General features: G+C 38.1%; 1 protein-coding gene across 23 annotated transcripts in view; it reads left to right on the top strand.

The window, feature by feature from the left end:
- Window positions 1-23,732, top strand: part of KDM4C (lysine demethylase 4C) — a 435,647-nt gene that overhangs the window by 185,275 nt on the left and 226,640 nt on the right. For all 23 annotated transcript variants that reach the window (XR_014056674.1, XR_014056681.1, XR_014056693.1 and 20 more), the window contains one exon: window positions 23,169-23,362. Coding sequence is in view for 10 of the 23 variants with exons in the window: in XM_081500458.1 (XP_081356584.1) it covers window positions 23,169-23,362 (194 nt within the window). In the remaining 13 variants the exon portion in view is untranslated. The remainder of the gene's footprint in view (window positions 1-23,168; window positions 23,363-23,732) is intronic.

Raw genomic sequence — 23,732 nt, 5'->3', positions numbered from 1 at the left:
TGTCTACAGGAAGATCTAGATATTCTTCAATAGAAGAGAAGAGAGAACCCAAAATATACCCACACTTAACATGGCATTTAATTTTTGTCAATGAACCAAAGTGATCTAGTGGGGGAGAAAAGGAGTCTTCTACATTTGTGGGGGAAAAAAATGAACCTTGAACCCCACCACATAAAAATGCTAATTCAAGATGATCCTAAACCTGAAAGAGAAGACTGAAATATGAAGCATTTGGAAGAAAGTACAGGAGAATATCTTTGTAACTTGGAGATAGCAAAAGGTTCCTTAAGTCATAGAAAGCAATGATTATAAAAGACAAATATTGGTGAGTTAGACTTCATTAAAGTTAAAAACCTCCACTCAGTAAAAGACATCATTAAAAAGACACCAATTAGGAGAAACATATATATGTTGCAAAACATATATCTGAAAAATGACTGGTATCTGGGATATATAAAGAACTGGGACAACTCAATAACAAAACAAAACTGTCTCAATAAATAGTGGGCCAAAAATATAACAGACTCTTGGCGAAGGGAAGATATATAAAATTAAAGCACATGCATCATGAATGTACAGTTAGTTGTTCCCAGTAGTTGCGCTCCTCATAGGAGCTAGGCTGCAACACTGTTCAAGGACAGGAGGAGCGAATGGTTGTGTAGGGAAGCTTTGTGCCCCTGTGTTCCTCAGCCTGGACTTGCTGCTGCTGCTTTTCCAGCAGCCTGCTGCTGAAGTCTTTTCTGCCTTGTAATCTCTGCATGTCTTCTTAATATCAGAACCAAGTCAGAACTCTTTTGGCATAGGACAGCTCCATACAGGGAAGCAATCAGAAGGACTGGGATGGTGGGGAGCACCAGTGCTCTGTATTCTGTAGTCTACATAGAGTCTGTTTTAGGAGCGCTGATATGGATGACAAAAGGATAGAGGCTCAAGTCATCATTCTATCACTTAAATTAATTCATGACCTTTGGCAGATTATTGATTATCTGTATCTTACATTAGTAAAACAGATATTAATAGTTTCTCATAGGCCTGTGAAGATTGAGTAAGATAATACAAGCACTGATGCAGTGAGAAAATGCTTTGCATTTAGCACTATGCCTGGCACACAGTAAGCACACAGTAAGTGAGAGATATTTGCTATTATTACCAACAACTTGAATTCTTTTTAATGATAATCAATTAAAACCTTTTTAAAAAAACAAGAACTGATGTTTAAGATAGGTTGCCTATCCTCTGTCTTATACTTAAGAACTTAGGAGACTAGACAAAATGAAAAAAATACCACGAGTAACTTGCCCTTGGACACAGAAGCCGTGTGTACTATTGCTGTATTTAACTGATCATGCTCTTGGTGAGATGGTTCTTCCTGCTGGATCCACTGTAGGAACTTCATGCTGTGTTCAGTCAGGCCTTCTCAGGGTCAGGACCTCTGGTCTGTGATTGACAAGATTCTCAGATGTTGCTATTTGCCAAGTGATAATTAAGTTAAACTGTTTCATTAAAAACATAAAAAGAAAGTAGTTGAATATTAAAAAATAAAAAAAGAAAAAAATTACACATTTACTTTGAACTGCTGGAAGAAGTCTAGAGTAAAATTTCTTTTTTAAGTTTGGTATTCCAATAACCTTTGCAGTTCAATATCAGTACATTAGTATTATCTTTTGACATACATCATTCATTTTCAGGCAGCTAGTAATTTTATATCTTTATGGTTATAGGCTCCCTTATTTCTGATGTTTTATTATTAGATCTTTATTTTATTATTATTTATCTTTATTATTAGATCTGAGTATCAAAGTGAGGTTTTATTTTAGCCTAGGCTTTTAAAATAACATATTTTACATTGGGTTTTTACAATTTTACATTGGTCCCGGAACAATGAAATATATAACTTCTGTTGGTTTAACAATACTTAATTGCTATTTTGGTGTTTCTTGATGTTATGGAGACAGAAATGTATTTATACAAGTATAAACTTTTCCTGTTGAAGGCTCTTTTGCAAATTGTGACTGGCATTTAAAATCTTAACTGTTTTTTTTTTTTTAATTAGTTTATTTATCTATTTTTTAACTTTACAATATCGTATTGGTTAAGTCTCCAGATTAAAAACATGGGGCTAATTTATCTGTTTATCCCTTAGGCCTGATATTCTAAACATGCTAATTGACCTTAATTGTTTTGAACATATGTAAAAGTGGAAATTTGAACTAATCTTCTCTTTTGGCAAGTTCTTATATATAAAATGTTCTGTACTAGTTTTCTTGTTAATTTGAATTTTATGATTTGTTTCTGGCTCATAGTATATGTCTGTCTTACCTGATAACCCATTTCATTTCATTCTGACTGTAAAATCATTTTCTCATAAGTCAAATTTAATTGTTAATGCTCTGGTTTAAACTGTAGATACATTTCCAGTAACAATCTACAAAAGAAGATTAAAAAATTCTTCCTATGCTCTTAAGTAATTTTTACTTTTCTTCTGAGTGTATCATGTATTTAATTAAGTATGTACATTCTGTCTTAAGATAGTCTCAATGAGTCAACATTCTCAAAAGTTACGGCCTTCCACCTCCTTTTGCTGCAGAAAGAAAAATAGACTGCCTCCTTGATGTGTATCTCCAGATATCTGTCTGATTCCTCTTACCACACTTTCTTCTATCTGGTTCTTCTATCACACTTGACTTCCTTCTGAGGCTTTTGTTTTCCATGTTGTGGCATAGATGACTGTTGACTTTTCTAGGCTAATAGACTAGGACCAAGTCCTGGGAATAAGTCCTCTTGGCCTCCCTGGGTCACATGCCCATCCCTGACCCAGTCACTATTGTCTTTGGACTGAAATGTTTGATTGGCTAGTCCAGCCTCACCTAAAACACAAGGCCTGGGCCTGGGGGAGAATTGTTTTCAGAATTCTTTTTAGTCAGAAAGCATCCTAGTGAAGAAAAATCTTAGGGGTGCATCATGTAATAAAAATATAGTGGTTTAATTCTGCTACATCAATTTCAATAAAATATTTTGAACAAACTAATAAATAATAAATTATAAATAAAAACAGTCCTATTCAGTTCTGCAAAACTTAACCAATGGTGACAATTGCAAACTTTTCCCAGATTTCTGCCCTCCCTCATGTAGCTGCTTATTTATGAAGTTTGGTCACTGTAGTCATATCTCTTTGCTCATATTAGACATCAGAATGTTTGTAGAATGAATGGTGTCATAGCTTGTTACTCTGATGTTATTGCAGGAGCACAAGCATTGGATTGAGAATAGATGTAATTTAATATTTGATTAAAGGACTGGGCCTTCTGTTAGTTTTCTTTTCCATATATGTTTCACAGAGAGGGAAAATAAAAACCAGTGGTGGGATAGGCTTCATGATTTTGCACTTGAAAAGGAAATCTTGCCAGTTACAATCTTGGGCCAGAGATTGTATAGATCAGGTGGTCTATTTGTAGCAGAATGGATTTCCCAAAGAGGATAGTGGGAAGCCATTTTCAACTTATTTCTTAGTCCTTGGACAAAGTAAAAAGGCAAAGGATGAGCAGATACGGTATGTGAAAATTATTTATTGCTATAAAAAGTCCTCTCTGACCGTTACCCTGCCTTACAGAAGACCTCAGCAACAGTTCTTGGAATGCAAAATGGACCAAAACTGAAGTGACGATTATTGTTTTTAACTCTGCTGTCCCTAGGGCTTTACCTTCCTCCTCCATTTAGTCAGATCACTCCAACCCCATGAGGTTTTCCCATTTTGATTTAAAGGATCACTGCTCCAGCTTGTGTTTATTCACTAGTGAAGGAAGAACATTCAGTTCAGTTCAGTTCAGTCGCTCAGTCGTGTCGGACTCTTTGCGACCCCATGAATCGCAGCACGTCAGGCCTCCCTGTCCATCACCAACTCCCGGAGTTCACCCAAGCCCATGTCCATTGAGTCAGTGATGCCATCCAACCATCTCATCCTCTGTCGGCCCCTTCTCCTCCTGCCCCCAGTCCTTCCCAGCATTAGGGTCTTTTCCAATGAGTCAACTCTTTGCGTGAGGTGGCCAAAGTATTAGAGTTTCAGCTTCAACATCAGTCCTTCCAATGAACACCCAGGACTGATCTCCTTTATGATGGACTGGTTGGATCTCCTTGCAGTCCAAGGGACTCTCAAGAGTCTTCTCTAATTCCTGATTTTTTATTTCTTGACAATTGATGGATTGTAGTAGGCAATCGGAGAAGGCAATGGCACCCCACTCCAGTACTCTTGCCTGGAAAATCCCATGGACAGAGGAGCCCGGTAGGCTGCAGTCCATGGGGTCGCTGAGAGTCGGACACGACTGAGCGACTTCACTTTCACTTTTCACTTTCATGCATTGGAGAAGGAAATGGCAACCCACTCCAGTGTTCTTGCCTGGAGAATCCCAGGGACGGGGGAGCCTGGTGGGCTGCCGTCTCTGGGGTCGCACAGAGTCGGACACGACTGAAGCGGCTTAGCAGCAGCTGCAGTAGGCAATCACATCTGAGGAAATAAGTGAAACTACAGCCCAGAAATAATTTCTTATTACACATATGGATGCTGCTGCTGCTGCTGCTGCTAGTCGCTTCAGTCGTGCCCAACTCTGTGTGACCCCATAGACGGCAGCCCACCAGGCTCCGCCGTCCCTGGGATTCTCCAGGCAAGAACACTGGAGTGGGTTGCCATTTCCTTCTCCAATGCATGAATGCATAAGTCGGTTCAGTCGTGTCCGACTCTGTGAGACCCCATGGACAGCAGCCCACCGGGCTCTTCTGTCCACGGAATTCTCTAGGCAAGAATACTACTGCTGTGGGTTGCCATTTCCTTCTCCTCACATATGGATGAGTAATCTTTATTCTGATTATTGTGTAAGTTGTATAAGTAGAGGGTAGGGGGCTGTTTGTTTGGGTTTTTTTTTTTTTTTTTGGCACCAGAAACATGGTTGGATGGAAGTGTTTTAAAGTGGTCTTGATTAGTTGGCAGGATTTGAGGCTGATATCAGCTATATTTATGATTACTTTCTGGACTCAGTCCAGTTTGAATTTATATACATTAAAAGTGTACGTGAATGTGAGGGCATGTAGATCATTAAAATTGCATTTATTATGTAGCCTTTTTTTTTTAATGTTTAGGCTGATTATTGAGTTTCTTTAGAGTAAAAATAGGGCATATCCTACCTAATCACTTTCTAGATTTATCAGTGGACCCATTGCACCTGGGGTAGTGTAGGACTTCTCTTGTCCAGAGTTTGTTAACGATTGTTACAACAATGACAGTAATACATTTTATTTGTAATAACTAAATTCTTAGCAAGTGGATATAAATATAGAAATCTAAGTTGTAGTTTGTACCCATGTGTCATTTGCTGGACAAAGAAAAGCATTCCTTAATGTTGTGACATGTTTCCATTAATTAAAGCAGAATCCCCATATTTGCCAATGAAAGACTTCGAGGTCTTCTAATCAAAGGTTCTACATAGTGAAATTTGGACTTCCCTTGTGGCTCAACTGGTTAAGAATCTACCTGCAATGTGAGAAACCTGGGTTCGATCCATGGGTTGGGAAGATCCCCTGGAGAAGGGAAAGGCTACTTATTCCAGTATTCTGGCCTAGAGAATTCCATGGATTGTATAGTTCATGGGGTCCATGGGGTCTTCTAATCAAAGATTCTGCATAATGATCAAGTAACTCAGTTTTTAAATAAAGTATGTAAATAGAAATAAAGCAAGTAAACAATTCAGATATAGTAAGGTCAACATTAGATTGCATTTTCATTTTTTGTTACTTTACAGGCAAAATTCTAGTGTTTCGTAGTAATTCAGTTAGTATTTATGGAGCACGTGCTGTGTGTTGGTAGAACAGATCTGAGCCCTGTCCTCACAGAATGTAGGTTCTAGGGCAGGAAATAGACATTAACGAAGTAGACATATAAACATATGACTAAAATTTTTATAAGTGACCTGAAAGAAAAGAACTAGGTGCTCGGGATGAAACACTTTTGGTTTGGATAAATATAGAGAGAACAAGAGCTGAGAGAGAGAAACTGCCTCTTAAGAAAGGGATTCATCTGTTTATGGATATTTCTACTCCCAAGTATAGGGCTTTAGTCCCAGCAGCCGCCTCATGCCATGCCCACTTCTAGTTGTACCCACCACCTCAGTCCCCACAGCGCTCCCCAAAATCAGATTTAAGGAACTGGATCTGTCTCTCACGTGTGTATGTCCATTATATGTGGATAAACCATATATGTTACTTATATAATCACATATAACCTGTTTTATCCACCTATAGGGTATACTTTCCCATATCTCTAAGTGCTCTTCCATAAGTTATACCATGAGTTTTTAAAGCAATACCCTATTGTTTCTAGAAATTTTTTTTTTACATTTTTTATATATTTGATAAACACTGCCAAGATGAACATTCTTAAATATGAGCTAGTACTTTAAGTAATAATTTATTTACTTAGGATAATTTCCCAGTTGTTAAATTACTGGCACAGATTATTCATATTTTAAAAGGTTTATAACATATTTAAAAGTCCTGTGTTGCTAAGTTTTTGGCTTGATTTATTCTTAACATGTCACAGATTGATTTAATGCAGCTTCATTTTTGCTATTTTGAGTCTAAAGTCAAGCAACTAATAGTAACAGTCATGGAAGTTAGTTCTGCATGTTGGATCATTGTTGGCCTTAAACTGATTTAAATCATGTTTTCCCCATCTTAATTTATTAGAATAATAATGAATCCTCTTATAGGAAATGCTTTTCCATTGATTTCCCTATTTATGGTGTTCTAAATTTGGCCAGAGAGTAATTGAAGAAATACTTAAAAAATGCACGGTGTGTTTTTCTATCTTCTGTTTGTTTACCTTTTCCCCTTGCTTTAAATCATTTCACAAAATTAATAACAGAGAAAAAGTAGTAGCCGTGCCAGACATATTCTCACACTTGAGTGGGAATAAGGAATTGCCAGACAAAATGAATCTGAGATGCTGCATTATTTACTTATAGTGCCGTGGGGTTTTCTGAGGAAGTGTTGCTGAAAAACTATCTGTTGTTAATCAATTCAAAAACTTTTATTTCCTCAAAATTATTTGTTTTTCTTTTATTATGTAATGTTAAATTTCTGACCATATTGTTAGTATTAGAAAGCCTGAAGTAAATTATACTTCTTCCTAAAGGCATTGATTTTTCGATCTAGTTAGCTTTCATCTGGTTGTCTCTTGTTTTAGAAATAGTGCCAGAAGATTTTTTATGTGGCAAGAGATGTGTGATCAGATTGCCATGAGTGTGGGATACTGTTTAAGACAAGATTGTTAAACAAATAAAGGTTTTATTTTTTCCTAAAAATAGCTTAAAAATTCAGTATGGCATATAAGATTTAAAATATGATAACCTATAACTTATTTGAAAAATAGCAAGTTATTTTTGTTTCTATCAAGTAAGAACACCCTTAATATATATAGTCAGCTCTCTGAATCCTTGGGTTCTACATCTGTGGGTTCAACCAACTGTGATTTGAAAAGATTAGGAAAAAAAAATTCTATAAGTTCCTTTTTTGGCAACTATTTATATAGCATTTATATTATATTTATAACTGTTTCCAGAGCATCTACATTGTTTTAGGTATTATAAGTAATCTACAAATAATTTAAAGTGTGTGGGAAGATTTGCATAGGTTATGTGCAAATACTACCCCATTTTATACCAGGGACTTGAGCATGGATGCATTTTGGTATCTGAGAGCAGTCCTGGAACCAGTCCACCAAGGATACCGAGGGACGATGAAGCTCTACAGTGCTTCCGTTCTGGGGATTACGTTATGCACACATGGGTGTTTCATTGATATTTTTCCTAAGTTGCTCCTGTCTTTCTCCTTTAGAAAAATGATATTACTTTTGAACTCATATTTCCTACATTGGTATTAGTGTTTGAACTGTAAAAAAAAAAAAAGATGGAAGAGGGTTAGAGGTTGTTGCCTTCATCTCCAGTTCCTCAGAAGTGAAGAGGTGAACATCTCCAGCATTAGTCAGATGCTTTTTTACCATGGTCAGTAGTCTATCATGAAACCTGCTGCTGCTGCTAAGTCGCTTCAGTCGTGTCCGACTCTGTGCGACCCCATAGACGGCAGCCCACCAGGCTCCGCCGTCCCTGGGATTCTCCAGGCAAGAACACTGGAGTGGGTTGCTGTTTCCTTCTCCAGTGCATGAAAGGGAAAAGTGAAAGTGAAGTCGCTCAGTCGTCTGACTCTTAGCGACCCCGTGGACTGTAGCCTACCAGGCTCCTCCGTCCATGGGATTTTCCAGGCAAGAGTACTGGAGTGGGGTGCCATTGCCTTCTCCGCATGAAACCTGGGAAATGGCTAATTTCACATTCGGCCCCTTGAATTACTCAGTGTGTTCCTGTGAGCTTAGTGGTTGCTCAGTGAATGGGAAGTTGAAAATACCAGAGATGATGGTTGGTACTATACTGAATCTTGCATCACTTTTTTCCCACTCACTGTCCTTGTGACTGGCCTCCTTGGTGGTGCTAGTGGTAAAGAATCCGCCTGCCAATGCAGGAGATGTATGAGATGTAGATTTGATCCCTGGGTCAGGAAGATCCCCTGGAGGAAGGAATGGCAACCCACTCCAGTATTCTTGCCTGGACAATCCCATGGACAGAGGAGCCTGCTGGGTGACAGTCCATTGGGTCACAAAGAGTTAGACGTGACTGAAGTGACTTAGCACTCATTCATTCTTATGACATCTTGCAAGTCACTTAGTGTTTTTGTGCCTCAGTTTTTCATGTATAAATTATGATGATTGGAGTGGAAGATTTATTTCCTAAGGTTCATTCCAGGTGCTGGGCTAACTTCTAATTGTATCCAATTAGTCATTAAAAATATTTGAAATATTCAAAAGTCAGTGTATCTGAACATCATAGAAGGATTATCTGTTGTATGCTTCCATGTCATTTCTGTCGGCTCTCTCACATATGATTTTGTAGAGTCTTAGGAGCAAATCTTTACATTCATAAAATACTTAGATCCCTAAGACTTTGCAGAGCCCTATTTTTATCTCATCTTGCCCACATTTATCTCCCATATAAAGTGTGACATACAACGCATGAATTCAGAACAAAGTAATTTCATCTCTTTCCCGATACTAAAGAGTTCAGTTTCATGCTGTGTTTTACATGGCACAGTGAAAGTGGATTGTTTAATATCTGCAACCCTGCACTTCCTTAACCTTTCTATGAGAATACTTAGGTAAGTGTTGAGAAACAGAGATTCTAAAAATAATTCCTACAGAATTTTTGAGAGACCCCTGGAGCAAGCTATTTGAATCCATTTCCCTTCTTTTTATATAGTTTTTCTTTGTCTGTTTGAGCAGTGTTCCCATGGGTCAGAAAGATGGAGTTTCTAGCCCCATACCTTAAATTGCTTTATAATTGCCTTACTTGATAAGGGAGACATATCCAGGCATGGTGAAGCCTGAAAATATTCAGAAGAAATGAATCTGAACCTATTAAAAGCAGGCGGAGAAGAGGAAACATATTTAGGAAAGTTGTTAGCTAGACTGAATATACTGTATCAACACAGCATGATGTCATGCATAAAAAGCAAAAATAATGGGACCTCAGCATTTGTTCTCAACTGTAATTTCAATTTGGTTATGGGTCATAGAAAAAGAAGTTTAGAATGGAAAAATATGGCCCACATTTAAATTAAAAACCATTTAAAATGTGCTAAATATGGTTTGGTTTTGAATATCCACAGTAGATTGGTTAAGAGTATGGGAGTTTTTCTAGATTGGAATCTGGTAAGCATCGTATTACTTGTTGGTAGTTTGACATTGGGCACATTGAATACTCTGAGCCTCTGTTTCCTCATATATTTATAAAAGGTTGTTTATTGAAAAAATATTTTTAGGTGCCTCTAAACTTCTAGGCACCTAGAATGTACTTCTTGGAAAGAAAAGGGTTAAAAAATAGGAAGGAATGAAAGAGGTGTAAGCCTAGAAGAATAAAGGATAAATTTTTGATCAGCTGGTTAAGAAAGATTCTCCCTTTGCATTGTATACCCACGTTCTGTAGTTCAAGATTTCTCTTGATACTCTAGCCTTAGAATTGTCTGAATTTTTAAAAAATTTAAATACATTTTTTTATTTAACCTAAAACATATATGCAAATTTTATATATATTAATTTATATATAGATTAATTTATACGTTTCAATATGTAATGTGAAAAATATTTAACATACCTTACATCCTTTCTTTTCTTTTTAAGTCTTTGACATCTGGTGTAGAATTTAATACACAGCACATCTTGGTTCATACTAGCCATATTTCAAGTGCTCATGGCCACATTACCTACTGACAGTATAGACTTGGATATGAGGGTACACTAATCTCAGTCACTCATTTCTGTGATAATGTTTGGCACACACTAAATGGACGGTAAATGTTTAAAGAAAAAAAAAATGGAACCAAAGAAACGTAATAGCATATGTTTGTAGTCAGACCTGTGTGTATACTCACTTACTAGTTAGATGACCTTGGTTGACCTCAGTGTCCTCTTATGGGAATGAGATGCTTCTTTCTACCTTTCAGAATTATTGTGAAAGTTGATAAACTATTCCCCCCACAATGAGGTATATGAACATACTGAGTATTAAATTATCTGTTACTATAAAAGGTAGTTTTGTGGTTTAGAATATAATTGTATTTCAGGCTAGTTACTGGTTTTAACTCTAAATTAGTTGCCATCATCATTCACTTTCTTTGTTAAAAAGAGGTCACTATCCCTAATACTTTACTCTAAGTAGTATCTTTGTTACTACTTAAACAGTAATGAATTGTTGTATCTAATTATGTTAATAACATTCTTAATTCTTATTTTCATGGCCAAGGACAGTGTGTTGTTAGAAATCAACGAAATTGAGACTGTTTCTCTTTTCTTTATTCTTTATTTATGAAGTTCTTTTAAAGGGCAAGTTATAATGTACAAACTTTTGGGCTCTCAAAGTAAGTGAATGGTGATTCCACTGAATGTTTGACACTTTCCCATTTGAAACACAGTCTCATATTTTCAGAGCTTCTGTGTTTGGAGATGTAAGACAGTTTTGCTGAATGTTGTAAACTAATGTAGTAATTTGGTTGTGCCTTGAAGGTAACCAATAACCTTCAAAAACATTAATCTTTTGGGGGAGAGTAGATTTTGATAAAAACCTAACTTTTCCAACTGTTGATATGAATTTTTGACGGAAATAGGTATTGATGTGCTATTTGTGTTTTTAAAATATGAGTCGTTTTCAAGTCCTCATGGGCATATGTTACCATAATGACTGCACAGACTGGGATTTGTAATTGCTCAGTGCAATTAGACAGTTTCTTAAAGTGCTCTTTGGTTTTAAGATACACCAACTATTCATGTGTCAGTAGAAGACTGCAATATATGCTTCATTGGACACATGTGTATTCATAACAAGAGTTTGCCATCATTGGTTCTTCTCTTCTTTTTGATTGTCCAGTTCAGTAAATCTGTTTCATCCTATACATTGGTCCCTTTTTAATATATTTGTTGGGAAGTTAATGATTTATGTGAAAATTTTAAATATTATTTATCCTCTTTGGGCTGTGATATGCTGTGACTGACATTCATTGGAACTTTATATGTAAAAAAGAGAATATTTTCCTGTGTATGTACAGAAAATTACTTTTTAACTCTGAGATACAAGTGGATAGCATCTCATATCTCTTGAAACTGCATACATGAAACCATCTAACACCAACCTCTTATAAAACAGCTATTTTAGGGGAATACAGTAGAGAAGTCAAATGAATTCCACCCCTACGCTCACCTTATTTCTACTTGGAAGGATTCATTTGCATCTACTGAGTCTTCAGTTTCTGTTGTTTCTCCAAAAGGAGAAGCCAAGGAGTTGGTCTGATGGGAGCCATCCAGGAGCTGGATGTGCACTGCACTGGGTATTACCCATGACAAGGGCCCAGTCCTCTCACACTGTTTCTCAATCCATTACAAGGCCATAGTTGCTCTTGATTCTTGATAACACTAGGAACCTCTGTATTCTTGTAGTCAGACCAACTTAAAGCACTTTGTATAAGGCTTATCCTGTTTGGCGGGCTACAGTCCACAAAGTTGCAAAGAGTCAGACATGACTGAGTGACTAACACTTTCGCTTTCTATCCTATTTAAAACAATAGACATATATAACATTTATAGCAGAGTCAACTAAAAAAAGATGTACAACTTGAGAGTTGTGAGTTAAGGTTTATTTGGGGCAAACTGAGGACTGCAGCCCAGGAGGCAGCATGTCAGATAGCTCTGAGAGACTGCTCCAAGGAAGCAGTGGGGGAAAGTCAGTATATAAGGTTTTGGTGAAGGGGGAGTTTGACACCGTGAAGCACTCATTTTATAAAAGGTTTTTTGTTAGTCATGAGGATCTGATGTCATGAAGGGATTTATTGCTTCTGTAGATATGAGGAGATGCAAAGATTGAGATCATAAAATATGTTCCAAAAATATCCAACTATCTAAAAGACCTGTCCCACCAGATTCCCCAAAGCACAGAGCGCCTCACTCCACCATGAATTCCCTCAGGAGTTGTTGAAGGTCAGCAGCTACAGCAGCATGGGGTTCAATCTCCATAGAGACAGATGGCAAATGCCTCTGCTATTCAGTCATTGGCAGTGCTCCTCAGTTCAGTTCAGTCGCTCAGTTGTGTCCAACTCTGTGCGACCCCATGGACTGCAGCACACCAGGCCTCCCTATCACCAACTCTTGGAGCTTGCTCAAACTCATGTCCGTTGAGTCAGTGATGCCATCCAACCATCTCATCCTCTGTCATCCCCTTCTCCTCCTGCCTTCAATCTTCCCCAGCATCAGGGTCTTTTCCAGTGAGTCAGTTCTTCATATCAGGTGGCCAAAGTATTGGAGTTTCAGCTTCAGCATCAGTCCTTCCAATGAATATTCATGACTGATTTCCTTTAGGATGGACTGGTTGGATCTCCTTGCAGTCCAAGGGACTCTTAAGAGTCTTCTCCAACACCACAGTTCAAAAGCATCAATTCTTCGGCACTCAGCTTTCTTTTACATCCCTACATGACCACTGGAAAAACCATAGCTTTGACTAGATGGACCTTTGTTGGCAAAGTAATGTCTCTGCTTTTTAATATGCTATCTAGGTTGGTCATAGCTTTTCTTCCAAGGAGCAAGCTTTTTCAATTTCATAGCTTTCTTTTAATTTCATGGTTGCAGTCACCATCTGCAGTGATTTGGAGCCCCCGCAAAATAAAGTCATCCACTGTTACCATTGTTTCCCTATCTGTTTGCCATGAAGTGATGGCAAACCGGATGCCATGATCTTAGTTTTCTGAATGTTGAGCTTTAAGCCAACTTTTTCAGTCTCCTCTTTCATTTTCATCAAGAGGCCTTTTAGTTCTTCTTCATTCTCTGCCATAAGGATGGTGTCATCTGCATATCTGAAGTTATTGATATTTCTTCTGGCAGTCTTGATTCCAGCTTGTGCTTCATCCAGCCTGGCATTTCATATGATATACTCTGCATGTAAGTTAAATTAGCAGTGTGACAATATAAAACCTTGACATAACTCTTTCTCCTATTTGGAACCAGTCTGTTGTTCCATGTCCAGTTCTAACTGTTGCTTCTTGACCTGCATACAGATTTCTCAAAAGGCAGGTAAGGTGGTCTGGTATTCCCATCTCTAAGAATTTTCCACAGTTTGTTGTGAAAGGCTTTGGTATAGTCAATAAAGCAGAAGTAGATGTTTTACTGGAACTCTCTTGCTTTTTTGATGATTCAGTGGGTATTGGTAATTTGATCTCTTGTTCCTCTGCCTTTTTGGAATCCAGCTTGAACGTCTGGAAGTCCATGGTACACATACCGTTGAAGCCTGGTTTGGAGAATTTTGAGCATTACTTTGCTAGTGTGTGAGATGAGTGAAATTGTGCGGTATTTTGACCATTCTTTGGTATTACCTTTCTTTGGGATTGGGATGAAAAGTGACCTTTTCCAGTCCTGTGGCCACTGCTGAGTTTTCCAAATTTGCAGGCATATCGAGTGCAGCACTTTCATAGCATCATCATTTAGGATTTGAAATAGTTCAACTGGAATTCCATCACCTCCACTAGCTTTGTTCATAGTGATGCTTCCTAAGGCCCAGTTGACTTCACATTCCAGGGTGTCTGGCTGTAGGTGAGTGATCACGCCATCGTGGTTATCTGGGTCATGATGATCTCTCACCTAGAGCCAGACATCCTGAAATGTGAAGTCAAGTGGGCCTTAGAAAGCATCACTTCAAACAAAGCTAGTGGAAGTGATGGAATTCCAGTTGAGCTATTTCAAATCCTGAAAGATGATGCTGTGAAAGTGCTGCACTCGATATGCCAGCAAATTTGGAAAACTCAGCAGTGGCCACAGGACTGGAAAAGGTCAGTTTTCGTTCCAATCCCAAAGAAAGGCTATGCCAAAGAATCCTCAAACTACCGCACAATTGCACTCAGCTCACATGCTAGTAAAGTAATGCTCAAAATTCTCCAAGCCAGGCTTCAGCAATCCGTGAACCGTGAACTTCCAGATGTTCAAGCTGGTTTTAGAAAAGGCAGAGGAACCAGAGATCAAATTGCCAATATCTGCTGGATCATCAAAAAAGCAAGAGAGTTCCAGAAAAACATCTATTTCTGCTTTATTGACTATGCCAAAGCCTTTGACTGTGTGGATCACAATAAACTGGAAAATTCTTAAAGAGATGGGAATACCAGACCATCTGACCTGTCTCTTGAGAAACCTGTAGGCAGGTCAGGAAGCAACAGTTAGAACTGGACATGGAACAACAGACTGGTTCCAAATAGGAAAAGAAGTACGTCAAGGCTGTATATTGTCACCCTGCTTATTTAACTTCTATGCAGAGTACATCATGAGAAATGCTGGGCTGGAGGAAACACAAGCTGGAATCAAGATTGCCAGGAGAAATATCAATAACCTCAGATATGCAGATGACACCACCCTTATGGCAGAAAGTGGAGAAAAACTAAAGAGCCTCTTGATGAAAGTGAAAGAGGAGAGTGAAAAAGTTGGCTTGAAGCTCAACGTTCAGAAAACTAAGATCAGGGCATCCGGTCCCATCACTTCATGGGAAATAGATGGGAAACAGTGGAAACAATGTCAGACTTTATTTTTTTGGGCTCCAAAATCACTGCTGATGGTGATTGCAGCCATGAAATTAAAAGACACTTACTCCTTGGAAGGAGGGTTATGGCCAACCTAGATAGCATATTTAAAAGCAGAGACATTACTTTGCCAACAAAAGTCCGTCTAGTTAAGGCTATGGTTTTTCCAGTGGTCATGTATGGATGTGAGAGTTGGACGGTGAAGAAAGCTGAGCACCGCGGAATTGATGCTTTTGAACTGTGGTGTTGGAGAAGACTCTTGAGAGTCCCTTGGACAGCAAGGAAATCCAATCAATCCATCCTAAAAGAGATCAATCCTGGGTGTTCTTTGGAAGGACTGATGTTGAAGCTGAAACTCCAGTACTTTGGCCACCTTATGCGAAGGGTTGACTCATTGGAAAAGACCCTAATGCTGGGTAGGATTGGGGGCGGGAGGAGAAGGGGACGACAGAGGATGAGATGGTTGGATGGCATCACCGACTCAATGGACATGGGTTTGGGTAGACTCCGGGAGTTGGTGACGGACAGAGAGGCCTGGCGTGCTGCAATTCATGGGTTCGCAAAGAGTCAGACACGACTGAGCGACTGAACTGAACTGAACTGAAGTGTGTATTCTTGCCACTTCTTCTTAATATCTTCTGCTTCTCTTAGGTCTATACCATTTCTGTCCTTTGTTATGCTCATCTTTGCATGAAATGTTCCCTTGTTATCTCTAATTTGCTTGAAAAGATCTCTAGTCTTTCCCATTCTATTGTTTTCCTCTATTTCTTTGCACTGATCACTGAGGAAGGCTTTCTTATCTCTCCTTGGTATTCTTTGGAACTCTGCATTCAAATAGGTGTATCTTTCCTTTTCTCCTTTGCCTTTCACTTCTCTTTTCTCAGCTGTTTGTAAGGCCTCCTCAGACAACCATTTTGCTTTTTTGCATTTCTTTTTCTTGGGGATGATCTTGATCACTTCCTCCTGTACAGTGTCAGGAACCTCTGTCCATAGTTCTTCAGGCACTCTGTGGATCAGATCTAATCCCTTGAATCTGTTTGCCACTTCCACTGTATAATCATAAGGGATTTGATTTAGGTCATACCTGAATGGTCTAGTGGTTTTCCCCACTTTCTTCAATTTAAGTCTGAATTTGGCAATAAGTTCATGATCTGAGCCACAGTCAGCTCCCTGTCTTGTTTTTGCTGACTGTATAGAGCTTCTCCATCTTTGGCTGCAAAGAATATAATCAGTCTATTTTTGATATTGACCATCTGGTGATGGCCATGTGTAGAGTTGTTGGAAGAGGGTGTTTGCTATGACTAGTGCATTCTCTTGCCAAAACTCTGTTAACCTTTGCCCTGCTTTATTTTGTACTCCAAGGCCAAATTTGCCTGTTGCTCCAGGTATTTCTTGACTTCTACTTATGCATTCCAGTCCTCTGTAATCAAAAGGACTTTTTTTTTGATATTAATTCTAGAAGGTCTTGTAGGTCTTCATAGAACCATTCAACTTCTGCTTCTTTGGCATTACTGGTCGGGACATAGACTTGGATTACTTTGATATTGCATTGTTTGCACTGGAAACGAACAGAGATCATTCTATCGTTTTCGAAATTGCATCCAAGTACTGCATTTCGGACTCTTCTGTTGACTGTGTTGGCTACTCCATTTCTTCTAAGGGATTCTTGCCCACAGTAGTAGATATAATGGTCATCTGAGGTAAATTCGCCCATTCCAGTCCATTTTAGTTCACTGATTCCTAAAATGTCAGTGTTTACTCTTGCCATCTCCTGTTTGACCACTTTCAATTTGCCTTGATTTATGTACCTAACATTCCAGGTTCCTATGCAATATTGTTCTTTATAGCACCAGATTTTGCTTCCATCACCAGTCACATCCACTGCTGGGCGTTGTTTTCACTGTGGCTCCGTCTCTTCATTCTTTCTGGTATTATTTCTCTACTCTTCTCCAGTAGCATATTGGACTCCTACTGCACTGGGGAGTTCATCTTTCATTGTCCTATCTTTTTGCCTTTTCATAGTGTTTATGGGATTGTCAAGGCAAAATACTGAAGTGGCAAGGCTCTTGGTAAGTGCCAATTTGTAGTTGACAGCAGTCTATTTTAGAGATACAAAAAGCTTAGTCCTTGTGAGGTAGTTACGAGTGTTATGCTCAGTTTTTCAAATGAGAAAGTTGTTCAAATGAGGTAGCTGAGGCACAGACATTTAATAACTTGATCAAGGTTACATGGCTGGTTAGTGTTTAAGCTGAAATTTTAGTCCAATTTTTAAGTGCAACAGTATGCTGCATTGTGGGTTTTGTGGTTTGTCAACAAACTGTTGTCATGCTTTCTTTTTCTCCTCTTCCAAGGCATTATAGTCCAATATAGAATTTTAAAAGAAATAATGTTATTTTTATGTATTATCTAGCATGCTGTTGATTGGATAGTAATAGTTCATGGGTTTATGTTACTCAGAAAGATTTAACATGAATGGGTTTACTGCTTTATTGAATACTTCCATTGTGCATGCTTAGTTGCTCAGTCGCATCTGACTCTGTGTGACCCCATGGACTGTAGCCCACCAGGCTCCTCTGTCCATGGGATTTTTGAGGCAAGAATACTGGAGTGGGGGGAGGGAGGGTAAGAAAAAAAAAGGAAAGAATGCTGGAGTGGGTTGCCATTTCCTCCCCAGGGGATCTTCCCAGTGCAGGGATCGAACCCACATCTCCTGTGTCTCCTCCATTGCAGGCCAGCCTCCATTAATATACCTTAAATAAAGCATATGGCAGCATCTTTCTGTATGTCCCATACAAGAGTCTTTTGGTGCTGTAACAGATGTTACAGAGGACTGGTGGCTCAGAGTCCTCTTCCTTGTGAGTTGTCCTATTAGTCATTCTTCCTTCATTTCATCCTGTCTCTGTCTGTTTCAGTTCAGGCTGGCATTATTTTTTCTAACATAAAGCCCTCACAAACTTGGTTGGTCTTCTTTGCACTTCAGGGATATCCAAGCCATCTCACAAGAGTATCCTCCACAGGCCTTTCCTGGATAATCACATCTCCATTCCTGGCTTCTGCTGACATGGTTGATCTGATCCCTGACTCACATAACTAATCTCTTTAGCAAATGTCTATACAGCCAAACCATTGGCCCAGTCTCCAGAATATACTCTGTGGATAGGCTGAGAATTTTCCAACTTGGTTTCTTTTTGCTTAGCAGTTCCTTCCTCAGTTTCTTTCTTTCTTCTCCTGTCTTACAATAAGCAGCCAAGGCAAGCAAGGCTGAACCTTCCATACTTTCATTGGAAATCTCAACTACATTTCCAAGTTTGTAATTTTTCAGTTCTACTTTTCACCCAACATAACACTTTTCACAATAGGGATCACTGTTCCTCCAGTGTCCAATACCTTACTCCTCATTTACCTCCGAGACCTTGCCAGAAGCACATTTAGCACATATAGTCTATGATGATGAAAGCTTTCTCTACTCTTCTCCTCCCCAAAGCCACTCCACATTTTAAGCTGTTTGTTGTAGAAGTGCTGCACTTCCTAGTTCCAAAAATTTGTATTAGTTCCCTTGGACTGCTGTAATAGAGCCAACAACTGGGTGACTTACAACAACAGAAATTTATTGCCTCAGGGTTCTGGAGGCCCAAAGTCCAGAATCAAGGCACCCGTAGTTCTCTCCTCTCTCTGAGATCCTCCCAGGCTTCTTCCTGGTGGCAGAGTTAATCCTCAGAGGCTCTTGCCTTATAGATGCATTACTCTATCTGTGCCTCCATCTTTAAATGGCCTTCTTCCCTGCATGTCTGTGTCTCTTCTTTACTGATAAGAGCACTAGTCCTACTGGATTAAGCGCCCACTCTACTCAGTAACACCATATGTAATTACTTCTGCCTTAACCCTGTCTCCAAAGTAGGTCTGTATTTTGATGTACTGGGATTAGAACTTCAACATACCTTCTGGGGGTGGAGGGCAGATACAACTTAACCCATAACAGCCACATCAAGTGGCTTACCAGGTTTGTTATCTTATTTTAAGTTATTCTTGCCTTAGTACCTTTTTTGTTGTTTAATATTTATTTTTTATTTACTTATTTTGCTGCCCTGTGTCTTTGTTGCGGCATGCAAACTCTTAGTTGTGGCATGTGGCATCCAGTTCCCTGACCAGGAATCAGTCTGGGGCCCCCAGCATTGGAAGTGAGAAATCTTAGCCACTGGGCCACCAGGGAAGTCCCTTTCCTCAGTTCCTTCTTAATTACCATTTAATTGTTATAAATAGACTGGAAAGCAGAATAATTTCAGATGTTTGCATACCTTCAAAGTCTTCCTTATCAGATATTTGCACATGAAAGCCCCCCCCCCACTAGCCATACTGTGTGTCACAAAGAAAATATGTTCAAGTAATACCTTAGTTTGTGTTTTTTTATTAAGCCTCAGCTTCTTATTTTATTAATCATATATTGTGGCTATATGAAATTTCCAATTCTACAATCAGATGACTAGCTTAGTATTTGCTGCCTTAGAAAGTTGCTGATTTTTAGAAACATTTTCATCTTGAAATTACATTGCTGGTTTTCAGTATAAATAACAGCATGAATTCAACTTCCTGGGAGACAGGAACGAATAATCATGATTCTGTGTAACAAGTCTTAGGGTAGTGAAATATGGAAGAGTTCTGTACTTATAGACTCCTGACAACTCCCTTTAAATATGAACTTCGCATTGTATACATTACATATTGCATAAACAGTAGGTATACTCTTAAACAGTAAGAAAAGCCATTTCTATTAGTGTTTTGAATTCATATCCAAAATAGCTTGCTTGAGAGTTATTACCTGTTATTGTTTTTTGTACCGATATGTAGTCTATAATTTCTTTGTTCCTAAATGGGATTGTTATTGTCTTCCATTCTTAGATGCTAGTAAAGTCACATTGCACATTCTATTAAATGTTCTCATCTAATCTTTAGGGCTTTAGATGAATGTGTTAATTGTCACCACTGACAAAAGTAGATTTTCTGTGTGCTTTTAAAGTTTACTTCAACTATTTTTGACTCTGGCATGGTTCCCTTGCATTATTTTGGGTATTTTATGCCTGCATTTCTGAATATTTAAAATTGAAGGTTAAACATATATATGTATGTTTTTAAGGAAGTCTTGGAGTTTATTTTTTTCTTAAACATTTTATTTTTAGATGATTGTAGATTCACATCCAGTTGCTAAAAATAAGACACATGGATCCTGTATATCCTTTACCCTGTTACGCTGATGGTAATTTCTTGCAAAACTATAGTACAATACAGGAAAAGAGGACATTGACAATGATAGAGTCAAGATACAGAATATTTCCACCACTGCAAGGATCCCTCACATTGCCTTCTATACCTGAACTCCCCTGCTTCCCTCTCACTGTCATTTCTTCCCTTAACCCTGGCAACCATTAATTTGTTCTCTGTTTCTATAACTTAGGACATAAATTCTTGTACTGAGTCAGAGAATCGGTTGAGCAATGGATCGTGTTGTATGTGTACCAAATTCAAGACTTCCAGGAGAGAGGGATAGGAAATTAAAATGTAATACAAAATTCTTCAATGCCAAGGCAACTTATAGTATCTATATTGTCCACTCTTTTTTTTCACAAGGCAAATATTAGTAACACTGTAATCAAATAAGAGAGTTTCTGCAGGTGAGTCTAAATTTCATTTCTTCCTTTAGTGAAAGGTTGCATCTTAAAGCGGAATATCTTCAAATATCTAATGATCTTCATTTTCCATATTTCTGAGCCAGGAAGACTTAAAAATGACTCAAAACTCTCTCTTTACAGGCATGCCTCAGAGATTGGGGATTCAGTTCCTTTCCCCACAAAAAGCGAGTCACACAAATTATTTGGTTCCCCAATGCATATAAAAGTTATGTTTACACTATATTGCAGTCTATTATGTGCAATGGTTCTATGTCTAGAAAAAAAGTATATATTTTAATTAGAAAATATTCTATTGCTAAAAAAAAAGTTAACCATCATTTGAGCCTTCAGCAAGTTTTATTCTTTTTGCAATAGTAACACCAATAATCACTGATGACAGATCACTCTAATAATGAAAAAGTTTGAAATGTTGAGAATTACCAAAATGTGACACAGAGATATGAAGAGAGCGACTGCTGTTGGAAAATGCTATAGGAAAAATTGATCGACTTGATGCATAGTTGCCACAAACCTTCAATTTGTAAAAAGCACTTTATCTGCAAAGCATGTTAGAGCAAAGTGCGATAAAGCAAAGTATAATAGAATGAAGTCTGCCTGTACTTAACTAATAATAGAAAGCAGTGATGTAGATAAATAGTGCTCCATTCAGAAGGATAATTGGTACAATTTGCATTCAGTATTTAGGATGAATTTTCTTTGGATGGCAGAATGGTGAGCTGGAAGGCTTTTTGGTAGGATCAGAAGTACTGAGGTAAGGAGGCTCATGGTGACTCTGCTTTGTGGTTGAATAGGAATATTCATTTGACTTGCAGTGGAAGAGAAACCTGGATATCTCACTAGTGGAGATAAAGCTTAAGAGGCCTTGAATGCCAGGCGCAGAACATTAGACTTTATTTTAAAGACAGAGCAGAATACTAGACCATATTGAACTCAGAAATGAAAGATTATGAGATATTTGAGGGAGATTAAAGTGACAGTTATAAAGATGAATTGGAGCGCCGAGAGACTGCAGGCAGGGAAATTAGTTAGCTTTGTTATACTAAGTTTCAGAGTCTGACAGTGAAGGTGACCTGGTAAAACGATTTATGCAGGTGGGTGAAGAGCTAATTGTAGATGATGACAGACTGGATTTCTAGGGGTCGAAGGGAAGGGAGGGATTAGGAAATGTTGACTGTGAATATAGCAGAACAGAAGGATTATCATAACATATATAACAACAGAATTTTTGTTGGAAGTTGGAGAAGTTGCTTTTCAGCATATTAGACTATTAGCCATGTCCTGAACTGTTTTGTTTTTTCCTTTTTCTTGAACTTTCAAGTCAAGACTGAAACTCTGTGGAGGAAGTTTTGGACTGGGGGTTATTAAAAAATTTTAAATTAATTTTCATAGAGATGATAATTGTTTTCCCAAAGTATTGAAAGATTTACTGTTTCAAGGCTGTTATTGAGTCAACCAGTCTATTGCCAGATGTGTTAGGGATGATTAAGGTATGTTAGTTACATCTTTGAGACTACCTCTGTTTCACTGTTTGAATTCTACCTGCCTGGAGTATTAGTCTGGACACACTTTAACCTGTGTGAGGTCTTTACAGGAAACTTTCTAATGACTGCTAACTATGTATTCATGAGAACCGAAGTTCTAGTGGGTTCAAAATAATCTTTTTTTTTTCAAAATAATCTTTTCTTTGAACTTCTTACCTTAATACTGTTCTTCCTAATGGATATGATTGTAGAGATGATGCTGAGTGTTTCATGTGATATGATGTAGAAGAGACTGTTTATTTGCTCCTAATTATTGGTTACTTTGTGAGAGTGTATTTGTTAATAAACATTAAGGTGATTAATATGTGTCTTGGAGAAAACTTATTTCGATCTATTGGTTAAATTATTCTAACCACACATTTATTAGCTACTTTTATTCATTGCCGACCTAGATTTTCGTTTTTATAATATTCAGTGCAGCAATGCATCCTTGTGCTGGGAGGGTATTCCTTCTTTGCAGGTATGCTTTCAAATGTGTGCTCTTTCCTTTCAGTTGTTCTTGATACAGTTTCCAAGAACTATACAATGCATTTTAACATCTTACTCTCATTTATAGATGTGAATATACAGATTGTCACCTCCATTCAGGAGAAATTGAGTTTGTTACTCACTGAATGTTTAAAAATATAAAACATTATTTTTAATTATGTAGTGACGAAGTATTCATGTATGGTACACGCAAAGAACAGCTCAGTGTGACTTTATGTAGTTAGCAAAACGTCTAAAGCACTCCAACCCCATTGTGTTTCAGTGCACTTGCAGGAAAGACATGGTGAAAATTTCTATGGACATCTTTGTGAGGAAATTTCAACCAGACAGGTACCAGCTTTGGAAACAAGGAAAGGATATATACACCATTGATCACACAAAGCCTACTCCAGAATCCACCCCTGAAGTAAAAGCATGGCTGCAGAGGAGGAGGAAAGTAAGAAAGGCATCCAGGAGGTAATGATCCTGCCCCTACCCCATCCCACTTGTGGTTATTCAGTTAAAATGGGTCCTTGAGCATAACGTTCTTAGAGACTATTTACTTTTCTTCTGTTTATTCATTGTATGTTTATTTACTAGCTTACTGAAAATTTGAGGCAAAGTATTTGTAATTCTTTGGAAGTGCAATAAATAAATAGAATGTAAAAAGAGAGGTCTGTTGTATTGCAGTGCATGAGAAATAGAACAGTTGTAGAACTTCTAAACCCCTTACACGAATGTATTTAAAGTCTTATGGGTGCTCTCTACTCATCTCCTTATTTTTGTTAGCTTCAATAACTCAGTTTCCAACTTTTTAATTTGGCTACTGATTTTGGCTTTTGGTAGT

Source organism: Giraffa tippelskirchi, chromosome 1 (genome assembly GCF_054371585.1).
Source record: "Giraffa tippelskirchi isolate mGirTip1 chromosome 1, T2T-mGirTip1v1.2.pri, whole genome shotgun sequence".
Lineage (NCBI taxonomy): Eukaryota > Metazoa > Chordata > Mammalia > Artiodactyla > Giraffidae > Giraffa > Giraffa tippelskirchi.
Note: the sequence above shows the minus strand (reverse complement) of the source record. Positions and strands in the feature narration are given on the sequence as shown.